Source organism: Bicyclus anynana, chromosome 7 (assembly GCF_947172395.1).
Source record: "Bicyclus anynana chromosome 7, ilBicAnyn1.1, whole genome shotgun sequence".
NCBI classification, from domain to species: Eukaryota; Metazoa; Arthropoda; class Insecta; order Lepidoptera; family Nymphalidae; genus Bicyclus; species Bicyclus anynana.
Genome location: NC_069089.1, coordinates 9,864,280 through 9,883,691, shown reverse-complemented (window position 1 = coordinate 9,883,691; position 19,412 = coordinate 9,864,280). Strand labels below are relative to the sequence as shown.

The window sequence follows — 19,412 nt, the reverse complement described above, 5'->3', positions numbered from 1 at the left end:
CTTAAAGACGTCTTCCAGTGCGGCGGTAAATAGCTTCGGAGAGATCACATCTCCCTGACGCACTCCTCGCTGCAACTGTATTGGCCTCGTAGTCTGATCCTGAATACGGACTGACATAGTGGCGTTTTCGTACAAGCACTTCAACGCTTGGATATACCTGTAATCAATTCGGCATCTCTGCAATGACCTTAGCACAGCCCAAGTTTCCACCGAATCGAAGGCTTTCTCATAGTCCACAAACGCTAAGCAAAGTGGCTGGTTATACTCGTGAGTCTTCTGTATAACCTGCCGCAGCGTATGGATGTGGTCTATGATACTAAAGCCTTTTCGGAAACCGGCTTGTTCGGGAGGCTGGAAGTCGTCAAACCTATTAGTGAGACGATTCGTGATGACTCTCGAGAACAATTTGTAAACATGGCTTAGCAGCGAGATGGGTCTATAATTCTTCAGCAAGGTGTTGTCACCTTTTTTGAAGAACAGAACCACCACGCTCCTATGCCACGCCTCAGGCGTCGTGCCCTCGTGAATGACGGAATTGAACAATCGCTGAAGGACTTTAAGTATCGGTTTTCCACCCGCTTTCAGGAGTTCTGCTGTGATTCCGTCCTCACCTGGCGCCTTATTGTTCTTCAGGTGTTTGAGAGCCACACTAATCTCGTATAGGCTGACGTCCGGGATATCTTCGGTATAGTGTCGGGTCAACTTGGCTCTGGGGTCTTTAGCCAAATTGGCAACAGGCTGCTGAGTAGTCGTGTATAGCTGTCCATAGAACTTCTCGACCTCACTTAATAACTCGGGCTTGGAAGAAATTAGATTACCGTGTTCGGTCTTCAAACGCGTCAGCTGCCTCTGTCCAATAGACAGATCTCTGGCGAAAACTTTCGAGCCTCGATTATTTTCAATCGCATTTTTAATACGCTCGGTATTGAAATTTCGCAAGTCGCTGGTTTGCGACTTAGAGATCTGTCTACTGATTTGTCGGTATTTTGACGCATCTGCTGAAGACTGTAATCTCATTTCTTGCCTCTCTTCCATGAGTTTAAGTGTTTGGTCCGAGAACTTTTTGGTTCCTTTCGCACGGTGGGTCTTATAGAACTTAGACCCAACGGAATGGACAGTTTCCACGAACCTGTTGTTCAGATCGTCCACAGTTTCGCAATTTGCTAGGCAATCAAAGCGGTTCTGCAGTTCTAGTTGAAAGGACTCGGGGTTTTGAATATGGGCACGAGTAGGTCGGAGCGTAGACTTCACCAGTCGATACCGTTCCAGCTGAATGTTGATATTCAACGTGCCTCTAACCATTCGGTGATCGCTACCGGTTTTCACCCTATGGATCACAGAAACATCGTTGAATATTTGCCGTCTGGTAGACAAGATGAAGTCGATCTCGTTTTTCGTGGAACCATCGGGGCTCATCCAGGTCCATTTCCTGTGTGGTGGCTTCTTGAAGAAGGAGTTCATCATAAAGAGGCCCTCCTTCTCCATGAAGTCAGCCAACATTTGGCCCCTATCGTTCCGTTGCCCATATCCAAATCGTCCCACTTTCAACTCTGAACCGCTACGTTCGCCCAGCTTTGCGTTAAAATCCCCCATCACAACATTGTAATAAGAGTTTGAGGCATGTATGGCTTTAGAAATATCCTCATACAATACCTCTACCTCCTCGTCAGGATGTGTCGAGGTCGGTGCGTAAACCTGTATAACCTTTAACGAATACCGTTTGGTAATTCGGAGGACCAGGAACGCTACCCTGCTCGACACACTCTCGACTTTTACAACATTGTTCACGAGGGACTTGTGAACGATAAATCCGACACCACCCTGGGACTGTTGGTCGCCCTCCCGGTAGTAGAGCATGTTGCCGGATTCAAGGATTATCGAGCCCTCCCCCTCTCTTCGGACTTCAGACAATCCTATGATATCCCAGTGCAACTTGCTCATAACTTCTTCCAGCTCGATGACCTTTTCGTCGGACCTCAAAGTGCGTGCGTTGTATGTTGCCAGGTCTAGTCGTCGGGGTTGGCAGCGGAATCTCTGCCGGAGATTCTTAACACCCCTTGCCCCGCCGTTACCATAACCGCTGCCAGAGCCAGGAATAGCGGGGCTGCCGGGGACTAGGGGCTGTGTTTTGTTTTTGCCGTCCATACAAAGTTTTGCCCAGTACTGACCACGCTGGGCATGCGGGTTGGTCAGCGCAGTGCTAGATCACTCGCGCCGGTGTCGCTGCTGCCCGACACCGGCCTGAGGCATTTCGTAATCTAGCCTGTGGGAATGGATATACCGCCATTCGTCGGTCGCCAGAGCCTCGTCGGTCCATCTGCAGGGTGCACCACGAGCAGGTGAGGTTGGCAGTTGGGGAGACTGACTGGTACTAGCCTCCCCCTTACACCCCTAGCTACCATTAACAACTAACTAACATTAGATAAGAAGTACTCTTTTAACCCACTATTCTGAGTCGGATCGATTAGTTGATGACATCATCTAGGTTACAAATATTACCTACCCGTTGTTTAAATGGGATGTGAAATATTCTCTTAGGGTCGAACGAAGACCAAAGTTGACATCATCAGCCAGGATATAAAACTGGTTTTATGAATTCGACAAAATATTTCGACTTGTTTGATAAGGTCCTACTGATTTTAATGGGAAAAATTTAAAATCCACGAAACACTAACCAAAAAAATATATACCTACTCTAATTATATTTTTAACTACTTTAAAAATGTAATAAAAAATGAAATATTACTACTGTGGTTTCTGCTTACCTACTGGAATTTGAATGACAACCTCTATATATACAAATATTTTAAAGAGGTAAAGTTTGTGGTATTTTAGGGGTAATCACTGGATCTACAGAACCTATTTTAAAAATTATTTTACTACTAGAAAGCCACGTTATTTGCGAGTGTTATAAGCTATTTCTTTTCTCTGTATTCTCACGGGAACGGGAACTACCCGGGGCGTCAGCTAGTTCCGAAATAAACGTGTAGGTTCCTATTAAGGAAAATTATCAAGGTAAGTACTTGTTACAGAATATAATATAAAATTATATTTCCATAATATGTAGCGCAAGATCAAGGTTTTCGCATAAATTTCAAGTCTTTATTTTTAGACATTTTAATTTACAAGATTTATGGAATCTACTGGGCGTTGAACTGTTTTTTATGATTGTGATGATCTGGTTTTGCCTTCTTAAAAGTAATTTGTTCGTTGACTTTTCGTAGTTACTCTAATATAGTCTAAGGAATACGAGTATAGTGAATCAGAATCCGATGTATACACAGTTCGTGTGGTTTTCCTCAATGATTTCAAAGTTTATCTAGAATTCTAGAATAACAAATTGTAGATTAGTAACTAGAGTGACTGACTTCCTGTAAAACATTTCACTGTATTATCTTTCAAAGAACTGAGTCACAAATGTGACTATGTGTCCCTTAAAGAAACTATAACCTCACCTGTAAAATGTAATACATTTTGACAAATTACAATTACACATGCATGATGACTAATAGATATAAAGATTATTTTGTATTATCTTTTTTATTTGGTGGCAATTATATTAATACAAAACAGCAAATCAAAAGTATGAGCATAAGTAAATAAATATATTGTGTGGCTTATATTAAAATCACTGCTGAGCTCGAGTCTCCTTTCAGAATGAGAGGGGTTAGGCCAATAGTCCACCACGCTGGCCCAATGCGGATTGACAGACTTCACACACGCAGAGAATTAAAAAAATTCTCTGGTATGCAGGTTTCTTCACAATGTTTTCCTTCAGCGTTTGAGCCACGTGATATTTTAATTTCTTAAAATGGCCGGATTGCCAGAGTTATATGCCCTCTGAAATCATATATACCTCTATAAATAATTATTAATTAATCATTGCTGGTTAATTGAATAGTAAATTGGTAGTTGTTGTTATGTAGAGTAAAGATTAAAGTATTGTTTCCTTGTATTACACACGCGTGGTTAAATAATCAATTAGACAACGGAGTCTATTGACTTCCGAACGGATGTGAAGTTTGTTATAATATGGTTGCTCGTGTACCTATTGCTATATGTGTGATTATCCTCACGACTCTGTAATTAATTAGTGAATAACTGTACTGTATCGTGTATACTCATTTTCAGTCAGTTAAAAATCATTTTGAGGCAGCCCACAATTATTATTTTAAATGCAAAGATTGTAAATGAAAATTTGCGGAGATAGATAATAGGTTTAGTCTGGCATAGCGCATATGGGTACTTCCTTTTCATCCCGATGTTTTTGTAGGAACTAGATCTACGCGGATAAATGAAGGAAGGAATTTATGAAAGAAAAAAACGCGCGTTAATTAATTTTTTTGTAAATACCGTAGCTTGTTGGGTACCTAGTTGGGTTATTAGTTGCGAGGTTAAATTACATTAATTAAGTGTACCGTAGAAAATTAATATGTTACTCGTACTTAATTGTATTAATATCGTTAAAGTTGTTTTGTTATAGATCAACAAATATAGAATATATAACCTTGTACTTCAACTTATTTATCCTAATAATGAAGTGGGTATTAAATAGACGAAGGTTTTAATATCATGTTATTCTTCAAGATATACTCTACTTCAGCTTATTTTACCCAATCATCATCATCATTAATCATATTCGGCTCACTGTTGAGAACGACTCTCCTCTTAGAATAAGAAAGTTCTGGCTAATAGTCCATCACACTGGCCCAATACGGATTGGCAGACTTCATTAAGAAAACTCCCTGGTTTAGTAGGTATGTAGGTTTCCTCACTATGTTTTTCCGTAACCGTTTGAGATACGTGATATTTAATTTCGCAAAATGCACATAACTGAAAAGTTGGAGGTGACCCATTTATTATCTACTGGGCTATCACCATACTGGGCTATTTTAAGCAATAGATATTATAACTACTTATTACTTAATAATATTGTGTATATATTATATATTACCTAATTACATTCCAAAACCATGTAATTGTAAGCAAGCAGCACTTTCTTCAGATTTCTTAAGTCCCGTTACACGTTTTCCTAATCATGGCGTACCTAGTGATGTTGATAATTAGCTCATTAGCTTTTTCTAAAGATGCGCGACGAAGCAAAACGGTAAAGCGTGTGTCACGTCAAGCACACTTGTATATAGGAAGGAATTATCTACAAGGTAATGAATGGAGTGACCTACAAATGGCATCAATTGGCAGAAGAAAAAATAGCGTGGCTTGGCAGTGTTCATCAGTCTTACTAAAACAAAGGACGACTTGAAAGCTTGATAATTTATTATCAATATATTGTCTCTTGTAGTTGTAAATGCATGCCCCAGAATGAATTCGAACTAACGCCCTCCTAATCGAAGGCAGGGGTCATTATAGGCTGGGCTATCACAGCTGTATCAGTTACGTGCATTTTAAGAAATTAAATACAAAAAAGAAGTCGCAAACCGTTAAGGAAAAATGTCGTGAAGAAATCTGCAGACTTGAGAATTTTTTCAATTATCTTCGTGTGTGTAGTCTGCTAATCCACATTTGGCCAGCGTGATGGAATATTAGCCAAACTTTTTTAGACGTGAGAGGAGATCGTGCTCAATAGTGAGCCGAGTATAGGTTAGGTGTTAATGATGATGATGATATCGTCTCTATTCCAATTCAAAAATCGAATCTTTTTTGTTTTAAACAAAGGTACTTATTGTAATCTTATATAAATATCAACCGATAAAAATGTCAACGAAAAAATTTATATGGACTTAGTAAAACACTGCTATTTTTACATGTCATACATATACTTTAATTTTACTTATTTGTAAAGATATTAATAGGCATTGGCTTGAAACAGCCTTAAAAGTATTAAAATACATAACAAAAACTCAATTTTTTGTGGTGCGTCCTTACTTAAGTTTCAGTATAAGAAGTCGTCACTGTTTAGTGATTTTGTTAATCAGATTTTTGTAAAAAAAACATCTTTTTAAGATTTTGTCTCCTTCGGACACAGTAATTTATTTTAGATCTGTCTGTATATCTATGTTTTATCCCTTGTGTATGAAAGTGTAACTGTCAAAAAAAATCACTTTCGCATTTATTATATATGCATATATGCAGGCATTACTTTCAGAAATTAGGATTTCTAAGTTTAAAAAGTGTAATTAAAAGAAAATATATAGTATAAATTGAATGGAGAGAAAAAGAGCACTCATTTGACAACCTAGTCATTTGAAGTCGCCTAAGATATAAAACAAAATCTTCTTTATACGAACGGATGGTTGAGGGTCTGAATATTTAAAATCCATAAATCCAAAGTCCAAACTATATAGTTAATTACCGTACTAACTTATGGTATGGTAGTATGGGAGCAAATACTAACAAACTTAGCCTTTATAAAATGAGGTAAGTCTGGTATAAACAGGCTCTTTATCCATAGTTGGGATCGGATTTCCGGCTTAAACTGGATTTTGTTCTTGGGAAAAGATCTTGGGTTATTTTTTTAGGGTTCCGTAGTCCTTAAGGAACCCTTATACCCTTATTGATTGTGACTAAAAACAATGATGAGAATGAATGTATTTAACGTACCTATGGAAGTGTATCTTAATTATGTCTTCACAATTAAGACAGGTACTGTGTTAAACTGGTTATAGCTGGTGGGAAGCTTCGGCCGTGGCTAGTTACCACCCTACCGGCAAAGACATACCACCAAGCGATTTAGCGTTCCGGTACGATGCCGTGTAGAAACCGAAAGGGGTGTGGATTTTCATTCTCCTCCTAACAAGTTAGCCCGCTTCCATCTTAGACTGCATCATCACTTACCATCAGGTGAGGTTGCAGTCAAGGGCTAACTTGTAAAGAATAAAAAAAAAACTGACCATGTTCTTTTTGCTGAGAAGATTTCGACGATGAACTAATAAAGCTGTCAATCAGTACTACATATAGCCAAACTAACCCAATCCAAGGGATTGGGGTCAAGTTTCTCTGCATGTTTTAATTAGTGTATCCGAGGATTGTAAAAGGATTTATAAAAGTTTTCGTTTCTTCGAAATGACCTTAACTTGCCATCTTTTTTAAATTAGATGTCATTAAATATGTAAATATACTTCCTTTTATCGCTGTTGATGTTGTAAAATGACCGTTTATAAGACATTACGAAAAACTTTATATTTTATAAGTTGCGATAGTTTCGTTAGCTAGTTAAGTTAACTCTTATAATAAATTCGATTGCAATGCGAGTAGCAAACCGATTGTCGGTAAATGTTTAACGGAGAAAATGGAACGGATTTAAAGGTATACCTACATACTATTGTTATGTACAACCGCTTTATGAAATAGAGGATGTACGATTTAACATGGTAAGTATTTTATTCTGTGCAGTTTTGTTAGCAACGACAACTTAACTAAATTTAGTTAATTCAGTCTAATATTATTTCTTAATGATTAGTATTAAATTATTAAAATTATGAGTGGGTAGGAATTTGAAATACCAACCTTTATGCGTTTGCCTTTTAATATTAAAGTTGTGATATATTGTTAAATTTATATTCACAAGGGAATTTGTTTTATTTAAATTTTACGAAAGTAGAACTAACACTCGTATTGTAAACCAACAAAGAATATTCACAGCATGTTAAAGAGAATCGCAACAATAGGAAATGAGGTGTGTCCCCAATACTTCCATTTAAAACGAATTGTTACAACAAAAAGATTAGGAGACAATACGTCGCGATCGCATCGGAGTTCGGAGTTAGAGCGCGTGGTCCGCACGCGACTTGCTTTTGACTACTAACCCGTTGTTTGCCGCCAAAACCACGCGGAGATAGTATCTCGCGAATCGAATTCATTCACGATATTATGCAATGCACTACTTATCGGATATAACTTGGTATTACAGCGACCGGGTTAATTTTCGCGCGTGACCCGGTAATGATTTTATTGTAGGGCGCGGCTGTGATAAGCTGTATTACACGCTTTTGTTAATCGTCTTCCAAAAATTTTAATAAAAAAATACAACCGACTTCAAACTTATAAAAATGTTTTTACTAAACTAAAAAGCGAAAAATAACATCGTATGTGATACCTTTTCAGTTTGATTAAATTTAAGGCAGTACCAAGGTAGTGTGTTACCGTGTGTTAATTAAAGCCGTTTGTGAAAAAACTGTCTGAAAATCCTAAATCTTTATGATTTAAACGGCTTCAATACATCACTAACTTGGTACCGCCTTCAAGCTGATTGCACTAAGCAAACTGAGAAAATAGCACATACTTGGAAATTTTACAATTTACTTAATTCTTACTCTTACGCCAGAAGCTTCGTAGGAACCTTCGTTAAAGGCTCTTACCTTAAACTTGTATAGTGATTTTTGGAGTGTTGCCGTGATGCTAAGTGAGTGGCAACGGGGTTATTATGACAATTTGTCATGATATTTTGAAAAAAATACGCTTAATTCTCAATACTTGGTTCAGGGTTTGGACTCTTGCAACCTGTTGTAATTGAACACACTCGTACTAAGTAGGTAAGTACCTAATACATAATTTATTGAATACACCATATATATTTAATACATTATTAGGGTTCCATAATCCACAAGGAACCCTCATAGTTTCGCCATGTCCTTCTGTCTGTTCGTCCGTCCGTCCGTCCATCCATCCGTCTGTGGTTTAGCGCAGAGACTTCATGTAAATAATAAGCTTTTAAGAGCAAATTTTTGTCAGAGTCAAGTGCCACCCTCTACCGGTTAAACAGTGTTGTTTATGGATACGTGAAAAAAATAACGAGAGTAAGAAATATAATGAAAATACAAGGAAAACTATAACAGCTAAGTAGCAATTGCTATTTAAAGCTATATACTAATGCTATTCCAGGCTATAATCTATCTCAATTCTAAATTCCTGCTAATTGGGTTCAGCAGTCGCGATGTGAAAGAGTAACAAACATTCATACCACCGTAACCATCAGTTTTTCGCAAATCGCGCAAAAACCATGGAATTTTTCAAGATAAAAAGAAGCCTATGTGTTAAGAAACCCGAGCGATCAAAAACTTTACTCGTTGACTTGAATTCAGGAAGGTATTTGGGGCCATGCTGATATTTTATTATAATTATGACTACAGGCCACATGCCTGGTACAATACAATGTGATGTTTTATAACCGGGCGGTCTAGATTCAATTCTTAACTTTTAATTAAGATTATATTTAAAAAAAAAGAAGAAAGTGTTTTTTTTTCATATTTGGTTGGATTGTGCTGCGGTTAGGCGAGAAAACGTTCCAATAGCCCGTACTCTAGGAGGAATTATTTTCAAATAAAATAGGCTTTAAATTTATGTATTATCTATCTATACTTTTACAATACAGATTATTAACGAAAAATAAAAAATCCATATTTGAATTTATATTTTTTGCTACTAATGCCATCTATATACAATGTCAGAAAATTTACTGAAATAAGTAAGGTCTTCTATGGATCTATGTCAGCTTATTGCAAGCCCACGTAACACAAAGTTCCGAGAATATGACACAGATGGCGTAGATTTGCGTTCCATTTGATTGCTATTCTCTGAAACAATATTCAAAGATAGTCGTTTCTTCTTTGGATTGGTAAGAGGCTATGATAGGCCGTACATACTACTTTAGTATTTTAGTCGAGTACGAACAATTTTTGGGCGGTAAATCCAAAAATTGTCCGTAGGTACTCGACTAAAATACTAAAGTAGTCCGAACTAGGCCTGAGCGATGTCTGAATACATGAGATCTTGTTCTAAATTAGGATAGGAAGGGCTTGTTAGAAGGGGGACAAATACTTCACGATTAATTCTCATACCTACCAAATATATAAATATCATTAAAATTGGTTGAGGAAAATTAACTCATATACTATTTTAGATTTTGTTATATGACAAATAGAACGTCAGACTGCTGTTGTTTTTATTCTTTACAAGTTAGACCTTGACTACCTCACCTGATGTGATGATGCAATCTAACATCTAACTTATTAGGATAAGGATAAAATCCACACCCCTTTAGGTTTCTACACGACATCGTACCGGAACGCTAAATCGCTTTCCCAGTAGGGTAGTAACTAGCCACGGCCGAAGCCTCTCACCAGCCAGACTAATTAAGAAACCTCAATCGGTCCAGCCGGGGATCGAACCCAAGACCTCCGTCTTGTAAATCCACCGCGCATGTTACTACGCCACGGAGGCCGTCTATATGAAGGTCAACACATGCTCCTTCCATTGGGAAGTACAGTAGCCAATTATGAAGTTGAGATGTGGTGGCTTACAATCGATCCTCGAAAATCGTAAAACGTAATTTTATGATATTTTCGACAGGTTAACATAAGAAATAATATCTCCAGTAGCCAGACCTTAACTTCATGTTTTATAGCTTGAGTCTCACAAACTAAACTAAACTAAGAGTTTCATCGATAACGAAGGGTTGCCGCAAAGCTAAGCGATTGGCGACTGGGGACATGATGTCTCCTATATTATGTCTAGAAAAATAAAAAAATAACCTAACTTATACCGGTTTATGGCTGGTATTATTATATCCAGTTCATATTATAAACATAGAGAAACAGGCAAAATTAAAACAACAAAGTATTAACTTAATACTTATTTAATATCTAATTAAAATATTAAAATTACGAGTAGGTAAATTAAATGGCAGCTTACATGGCAGTGCTTATTCATATATTACTTATCACTTACTGCATATTCAAAATACTAAGAGTTAAGAGTTTAGCTAGTGAAAGTAGAGACTGAAATCGACTGCCATATTTAAAAAGTCATTTAAACAAATTAAAAAAACAATCGTTTTCATAATTTGCTTAGATATTTTTTTTGTTTGTGAATACATTTCTATCTATACTATAAGAATTAAACTCAGTTATTCCAATATTTGCACTATAATTTCGAGAATCTACTCCGATTTTTCAAAATTTTGCGGGCGATTTCAGTCTACTTTTGTTAGCCAAACTCTATACTAAACATTGTATCAAAATTCATGCGCTTACTGGTTTTTCATTGACAACAATTTGATAATTTTAAACGTTCCATTAGCAACTAGCCCAGGATCCGTGAAACATTTTTATATCAAGTTAACTTTCCGTGAGTAGCTTCATATTGATGACACGCTCAAGCTTTTTATTTACTAAATTCTTGATTCTGGTAGCTAACTGGGTAACCAGGTAATACATTTTCTGTGCGACGGAACGAGATTTAATAGATTTGTCTCCATTCCGAATAGCCAACAAATAAAACATCGCGAATTAAAAAAAACATTAAAGAAAAATCAATTCATATACAATCGATATTTTGAGAACTTTCATTGAACATAGACTTTTAGAAATGTTAGATGCATCATTAGTTTAAAAATGTACAACGTGTATAAACCGAATAGTTTTACATACAATCATAGATATACTTTTAATTTGTACATTACCTTTAAAAATTACTCATTATTTTTTTTTCGTATTATTTTCTTATTTGGAATCGACCGGATAGTAAAGCCATTTAAATTCATAACCTTTAAGACCATACTTCGCTTCCTTTTCTGTTTCAGGCTTTGGCACTTCATCGGATTGTATATCTAAAGTCTCCTGAGAAATTCGTGGGTGGAATCCTTTTTCATCTGCTACATAATCTACTCTGGTTTTAACACCATTCCTGGCCGTTACATAATAGTATCCAATTTTCGCTCCACTTCTGTATCCTTCTTCATGATGACCGTGAAAACCTACCGTATAGTTAAATGTATATAAAAGATCAGTCAAATCACCCTTCGTTACACCAGCTGGCAAACCTTCTTTTTCTCCTTCATTTCTGTGGTAAACATCAGTATTTTTATTAACTACTTGCATTTGTGCTGCAACAAGAACTGGTTTTCCAGTATTTTGTTGAATAGCCGTTGGTGAAGTAGGTGTAGCTATTGATTTGTATTCTTGTTCTGGGTTAACTCTTTGTAAAATATCCATAAAGGTTTTTGGCTGTCTATCTCCTTTTGGTTGACTAATGATTTCAGGTTCATTTAGATTAACTTTATTTTGAACATAGTTATTACCATTTGTATTTGATACTTGTGCATGATTCAATGCTGCATTAGCCTGATAGTTTTGGCCTGAATTTTGTACGTTTGTGTTTGACTGCTGTGGATAACTTTGAGAAGGATTTGAAGTTCGCTGATCATTTATTGCTTCATAAGGAGGTTGTAAGTGATATTGACCATCTATTATTCCTTGTTTTTGTTGTTGTTCAACATTGAACCCTTGTTGAATATTTGATCCTACACTAGATGGTATTAAAGAATTTGGTCCAATGCTTGGCTTTTGCTGATAAGTTTGTTGTGACTTTTGCAGATACTTCCGTCCTACATTAAATTCATCTTGCTGGTAGTTTTGTTGATTAAGTACGTTTTGTACATTATTTTCTTGACCAACTCCCTGATTTGGATAATTTTGAGGAAGAGGCACATTTTGCTGTTGTTGACTTGAAATCGACCCTTGTTGGTAATTTGGATTTGGTTGATTTAGATTTGGCTGTGAAGATTGTTGTTGGATAAATGAATTTTCAGTTTGTCTAAAAGCTTGTTGATTGTTGTTATTTTGTGTTAAAGTTTGAGAGTTCCCAGTGGCTGGGAACTGATTATTATAATTATTATTTTTATTAACCACAACTGGACTTGCCAAGTTTGGTTGAGGCGTTGTTGTAGTAGTTGTGGTGGGTATTTTGCAACCAGAACACGCTTTTATAGAAGAACTAATCTCTTGTTTGATTTGTTTATTTTTGGTTGTCGTTTGTGGTGTAGATGCTTGTTTTGTCGGTGAAAAAGAAAGTGAATGTCCCTGTCTTCCTCCAGTATCAGGGGCAGTTGGATCTGAAAAGAATAAACAAAGAATTAAATATGTATACAGAACGAAATCAGTAACTAAAATACAGTTAACTGCGACCACGAGTTTGTTATTATGTTACATTAAATAATTGTAGTGTATGTAATTCAGTTACAAACTATTTTCAGGTATAAACGTTGCATTAATTTAACATTCTGTTTTGTCTTCATCGTGTATTGATATACGTAATGTTTGCACACTCTCTGGTGGTCGCTTGATCACTCGGTTAACCACTTTCTCTTAGTTGAACACTGTATCTACTTAATACCATCGTGGCACTTGGGTGCTACAGTAGAGCGTGCCACGATGGTATTAGTAGATACAGTGTTCAACCAGAAGGAAGTGGTTAACCGAGTGATCAACCGATCACTAGATAGTGTATGCAAACATTAAAATATATTTAATGTAATTTTGAACTTACATATATGTGTTCATCTATACTAATATTATAAAGCTGAAGAGTTAGTTGAAAACGCGCTAATCTCAGGAACTACTGGTTCGATTTGGAAAATTCTTTCAGCGTTAGGTAGCCCATTTAACGAGGAAGGCTATAGGCTATATATTATCCCCGCATTCCGTCGGGAATAGGAACCACGTGGGTGATACCGCGCGGCGTCAGGTAGTAGTAAATACTCACAAGGCTTAACACGAATATTCTTTATAGATATTATTTTAAAGTTCCCATTTTCGTCCGTCGCGTATACTGTTACATGATAGACACCGTCAGCAGTAATGAAACCAAACTCGCCCATTATGATGCCATTTTCATCTGAAAATAGAATGATTTTCATCAATAGATATAACCAAGAAACAAGAAACTCGTTTCCTTCAAGGCTAAGATGTTAAAAATATCGATGTCTATTTTATGTGTGTGGATGGCCCGAATTGACGTTGTGATTGGATTCCGGAATTTGTTTTTCTTTTCTGGCTGTCTTTTTAATTTTATTTTTTTGTTATTTTTCTAAAATTTCAACTTTCTCTTATTATCTAATATTTTTAAAGAAAAAAAGATGTACTTAAATAAATACATATATCGTATGTAGAAAATTTGAATGAAATGTTTGATAAATGCCTAATTTTTATTATGTGAATAAATGAATGGAGGACTAATATATTCACAAAAGTAAATTCCCCTGCACAAAACATCAACTTGAACAATGTAACCTTTACTATTAATTGAGTAAACTGTGCAAATTATTGTAACACGACGTCCTCATACATGTTAAAATATAATGCCTTGAGAGTAAAATATTATATTAACAGTTAATATTGTCATCATCTGTATAAGCAGGTCATAAATACACGTCAAATTGATGCCTTTGTAGAAGCGTGCTAATTCTTATAACCGGCTTAAGTTTAAGTTTGTCACCGATAACTTTTGGTTGCTTGCGCAACTGTACCTACCTACTAGCCAATGGGGTAAGTCGAAATGAAGCTTGATCGGGTTCGCTAATAAGAACATAATATTGTCTACAGTGTATTTAATGAAATAGTAGATATCAGCCATTTCAGGAAATACTTGTTCGAAATTGAAATTTTCTTTACAAGCGATATTATAACGCTAGTGAAACTGGGTACCTTTGCGGTGATTTTGTAGGGACGTAACCAATCTATAGTATAAAATTATCAAACTACCTTTTTTCTCATGACGATGCTGCTCTCCATCAATCGTGAAACCAAATTCATATGGTCGGTTCTCATCTGTGTATTTGTCGGCCCCTTGTGCTTCAAAATAGCAAAGTACCACACATAGGAGAACACAAACAGTTTTTATTCGACACATCTGAAAAAAAAAACCAGAATATTTGATATTTTCTATGAAAAACCAACAAGTTTTTAACTTGCATTTATCAAGACCACTAATCCAATAACCAGCTCGGTCCTTTTATATATTAGGATCCTCTACTAATAGTCTCATAGATGGACCTTCCAAGACCACCGTCTGGAGCCGCCAGCATTCAGCGGCTCCCTGCAACCCGGTTAATTAGGTTGTTTGACCTGTAGTCGACCACACGGCGTTTTCTCGTGAGGGTTCGGCTCCCAGCACCTTGAGACCGCTATGTCCATCGGTTCTTCAAATTATGTGCCCTGCTCATTGCAACTTTAGTTTCGCAACTCGCTATGAAGGTGACTTTGGTTCTTCTACGGATCTCCCCGTTTCTGATCGATCACACAGAGAAACTTCAAGGATGGCTCATTCCATAGTGTGTTCCAAGTGACTCTGGACCTTCTTATAAGGCCGATAGTTAGCAACAAATGCTTAGTTGGAGGTCTTCACGCAATAAAGAATTATGGACGAAAAGATGTCGAATTCTGCCCTTTTTAAGGACAAAGAGGATATGGCACTGGTATTTTTTGACCTTCAGTTCTAGTTATTTAGGTACGAGCTTGTATATGTGATCATTTCAAATGGTATTATATTTTAAAGATTCCTCAACCTAAATATATGCAAAAGATTTTTCCGCTCTTTTTATACAGATATGTAGATGTGCTCAAATACACTGGTGACATAGTCATTACACGTATATTAGAAGTTCAAGGTATGTTTATTTAATATTACAGTAAAACGGTGAGGTGCATAGACTATATTGACTCATATAAAGTTAAGATGGGGAACTTTAGTTAATAAGAAGAAATATATAAGTAACAAATATAATAAGCACAGTGAGAAACGCATTGATTTAGACTGATAATTTATTTAGATTGATAATTTATTAAGAGTGATATAATTTATTTAGAGTGATGGTGCACTTACTTACTTCTGGCACAAGCTAAGTCGTTTAATACAAAAAATAAAATCGGTCTCCCTATCACTCATTCGACAACTAAGGCTACGCATAAACTGGGTATCCATAACTTGCATTATATAATAAAGTGCAACTAGTGTAATTATTATATTGTATAATGTAAGATGTATGGTATTGCTTGAATCTATAGGTACTAATACCATAAAGCTGAAGAGTTTGTTTGTTTGAACGCACTAATCTCAGGAACTACTGGTCCAATTTGAAAAATTCTTTCAGTGTCAGATAGCACATTTATAGAGGAAGGCTTTGGGCTATATATTATCCCCGTATACCTACGGGAACGGGAACCACGCGGGTGAAACCGCGCGGTGTCAGCTAGTATGAAATAAAATAAAAGAAACTGAGTAAGTGCTAACGTTATTTTCGTCACCATTTAAAAATAAAAAAATCCTCATTCATATTTTCCGTTATCTGTTTCCATGATCAAAAAACATACAAGACATGTGGTTGTCGTAAAAATATTATATTTAAAAAACAAAATTCTCTATACATATTGTTAAAGCTATTAATATGATCATAATGTGTATATTATTCGATAACAATACATTTTTAAATATTCATGAGTAAAATCTCTCAGTAAAAATTTGTATTAAACGATGACTTAATGTAAATTGGTAGGGGTATTAAACATGTTAAGATAAAAGATTTTTATTGGATACTTCTTTCCGGTATCACAATATTATTAAGTTTATGATGCTCACTAACAGAGAGGACATAAAAATCAATAATTTTGTACATTCAAAGACTGTTTGGCTTATATTTATGTAAATTGTGTTGAAGACGTAGACGTTTTAGTTGTTCAAAATATTTAAAGGATTGAGAACCTCCTTTTTTTTGAAGTCGGTAAAAAAGAGTAACCAATGACGGCGAAAATCTATATAATATGAGTTATATGTTAATAGGATAAACAAATGAATATGAAATAAAAGTAAAAGAATAATATTAAGGGATATCAACCTGATTGGGTAAATACTGCCGTTGACGTAGAAAGAAGTTTTTATTAGGTACTTGAATATATTGTACGGATATTTCGATAGATTATTATAATGATCTGATAAAATAGTTTTAAAAGGTGTGTTAAAATAAATATTTAACCATTAATACCAATTATTAGTGGACAAATAGAATAATAAATAGGTTTTTGATTGTACACACTCACAAATTTGTGTGAACTGTGAATTGAGCTCGCGCCGGATGTTTGGTATAGTTAAATTTATTCAGTCAGTTAAATAAACAAGAACGAATCTGAGTATATTGCTACTAAAACTGGACGTGACGATTGCGTTTGTCTAGTATATTTTTAGTAAGATTTTTGACTTGAGAATGACAAAGCTAAACAAAGTTTTAGTACCCCTAATAGTAAATTCTAATTTTAGATTTTTTTTCAGACTAGGTATATACTGATTCACGAAGGGAAGTTTGGGTAAGCTATGAACCTCTAGAACAGGTAAGCTCTATGGTTAGAAGAACGATCATGGACTGTTTTCTCTATGGGTGTCTTATGTAAGACTCCTTCTGTCTTTTCTACTACATTCTCATTGATGGAACTATTGTAAAAATATAGGCCAGTACAAAGTGCTAGTAATAAAGAAAGAGAAACAAAAAGCTTAGGGGTTTTTTGCATGGGGTTGGTAGGGGTTAGTGAGGTACGTCAGTCTTGTCATAGTGTCGATGGTTGAAATCGATGACTGAAATGATGGTTGGATCGATGTCGATTGTAGGTTTCGGCCTAGTTACCACCCTACCAACAAAGACGTACCGCCAAGCGATTTAGCGTTCCGGTACGATGTCGTGTAAAAACCGAAAGGGGTGTGGTTTTTCTTCCTACTCCTAACAAGTTAGCCCGCGTCCATTTTAGATTGTATCGTCACTTACCATCAGATGAGATTGTAGTCAAGGGCTAACTTATAAAGAATAAAAAAATCTAGGTCCAGGAGTGTGAAAACTGTGCAGAGTTGATTGCGTTGCCAAGAGAGCATTATACTCGTATGTGTAAGCACATCTTTTTGTACAGAAGGCAATGGATTCCAGATTTAGACGGGATTATTTTTCTTTTGGTGTCAAAGAATTGTAAGTAAAGATTTGAAAAATAGATATACAAGAGTTAGACGTTCCAGACACGATGCCGTATAGAAAACAGTCCATGATAAAATGCACCAATGTATTGATACTTAGCATCAACAGTCGATATAATACGTATGAAAATTATTGCTTTAATATCCTGAAAGTTCTAGTTTTCGAAGCGTTTGCGATTGTAGAAAGAGAATCGACGTTCCACTTGGCTAGGGAGGCTGAAGTAATTGAGCTAAGTGATAATCACTACGCTAGAGGTCACCAAATTCCTGCTGCATTGTAACACGTATTACTTAAATTTAAACTTGACTTTAAGCTCATATCGTAAGAAATACTTCTACACTACCTAAAATCATTATGTTTTAAAGACAATAGATAAATAATCAGGAAAAATTTTAATCTCATAGTCCAAATATTTAAATAATAGTATGCAAACCATTTAAGTCTCCATAACAAATATGGTTAATTTATAATCGTCAAAATTCAAGTCGGCTTAACGAACTATAGATGATTTTAAAGGTTTATTCTAACGTTGGATAACGACTTAATCAGCAGTTTGATGAATACACGAGTATCATTCCGCAATATAAAATCCCATTAAGCTCCGATGACTTAAACAAACTATGATTAAAGATTAAGACGAAGCACGCTTCCCTATAAAAAGTTTTGTTATAATCCAACAATAATCGAATAAGTAGTAAAACATAGCTTCGACCATAATGAAATAGATACCTATTACTAATTAAAAAGCTTCAATAGGTGGTCGTTTTTCACCACCTAATTTTCCCAGGGAATATTGATAATTATGTTTAAAGAATAACGCAAATATTTCTCAATTTAAACAAAATTATGACTGTTTTATGAATTTGAAAACCCATTTTTGATAAAGAAAAGTGCTTGAAGTTCTACGATTTTAAAACCCCCATATTAGAGTGGCTTTTGCAGTTCGCAATCCAAATTAAAATTAATTAGATACGCTACTCATTCGTCAATAAAAAATAGAGTGAAAATACACAATTATATTGTATCGATCAATATTGTTCAATATTGTATAAATAGTTATTGTTATAGTTTACTTACTTTTCCATCAGTCCACGCAAAATTACGATTGTATTGATTTTATCCGCACGGCTCGTTGCGCAACCGATCTCACACGACTGTCGATTATTTGTAAAACATAACTTATTAATACGTTTACATACAGCAGATGAAGTACGCGCAGTTCTTCATTTTCGATTAGAGGTTACGGCAAGCCTACACATTTATATTTCAATTTATTTGATTTTGCTGTTAGATCGATAGATGGGTTTTTGACAAGTTCAGCAAAGTTTAAATTTAGTAAATCCGTCTCGAATGACGCGCAAAATTAAAGTGATTTTGTAAACAAAGGATTGTGTTCGTTAATCTGACTGTAACAGTTCGGAAATTAACGTATAAACCCTTACAACAACCAATTTATTACGTCTATCTACTTAGATACCCAATTGGTTTGATTATTGAAAAATATACTTGAGAAGAAAAACCTTTTATATACCAGTAGGTATAGTATATGCCTATAAGTTAAATCATGCGTAGTAACACATTTTCAGGCGTTAGCGACGTACTGTGAGTAACCATTACACGTTAACGTCATTACAATCGCGTACGAATTTTCGAGTTATTTGACATC

General features: G+C 35.7%; 2 protein-coding genes across 3 annotated transcripts in view; both read right to left on the bottom strand.

Annotated features, from left to right (window-relative positions):
- The window catches only part of LOC112054537 (uncharacterized), a 66,253-nt gene extending 58,483 nt beyond the window's left edge, over positions 1 to 7,770 (bottom strand). Inside the window, exon 1 of one of the 2 annotated variants that reach the window (XM_024094362.2) lies at positions 7,468 to 7,770. The gene's annotated coding sequence lies outside the window, so the exon portion shown is untranslated. Of the gene's footprint in view, positions 1 to 7,276; positions 7,300 to 7,467 lie in introns of those variants that run through there. The other variant, XM_052882397.1, reaches the window with a different exon arrangement.
- Positions 7,771 to 10,576: 2,806 nt separating this feature from the next.
- Positions 10,577 to 18,919, bottom strand: LOC112054540 (putative uncharacterized protein DDB_G0271606). The gene is made up of 4 exons (XM_024094366.2): positions 18,824 to 18,919; positions 14,499 to 14,646; positions 13,501 to 13,632; positions 10,577 to 12,850 (listed from the first exon to the last, which is right to left on the bottom strand). The coding sequence occupies exons 2-4, from the start codon at positions 14,644 to 14,646 to the stop codon at positions 11,460 to 11,462; spliced, it is 1,671 nt and encodes a 556-aa protein (XP_023950134.2). The 5' UTR covers positions 18,824 to 18,919; the 3' UTR covers positions 10,577 to 11,459.
- Positions 18,920 to 19,412: the final 493 nt, after the last annotated feature.

Bases quoted from the DNA above. Each gene is read 5' to 3' on its own strand.
- LOC112054540 (XM_024094366.2), bottom strand. From the start codon at position 14,646: ATGTGTCGAATAAAAACTGTTTGTGTTCTCCTATGTGTGGTACTTTGC. The intron at 13,633-14,498 runs GTAGTTTGATAA...TTCTATTTTCAG, and splicing joins GCATCGTCATGAGAAAAAAG to ATGAAAATGGCATCATAATG. The intron at 12,851-13,500 runs GTGAGTATTTAC...TATTCTTTTCAG, and splicing joins GAATATTCGTGTTAAGCCTT to ATCCAACTGCCCCTGATACT.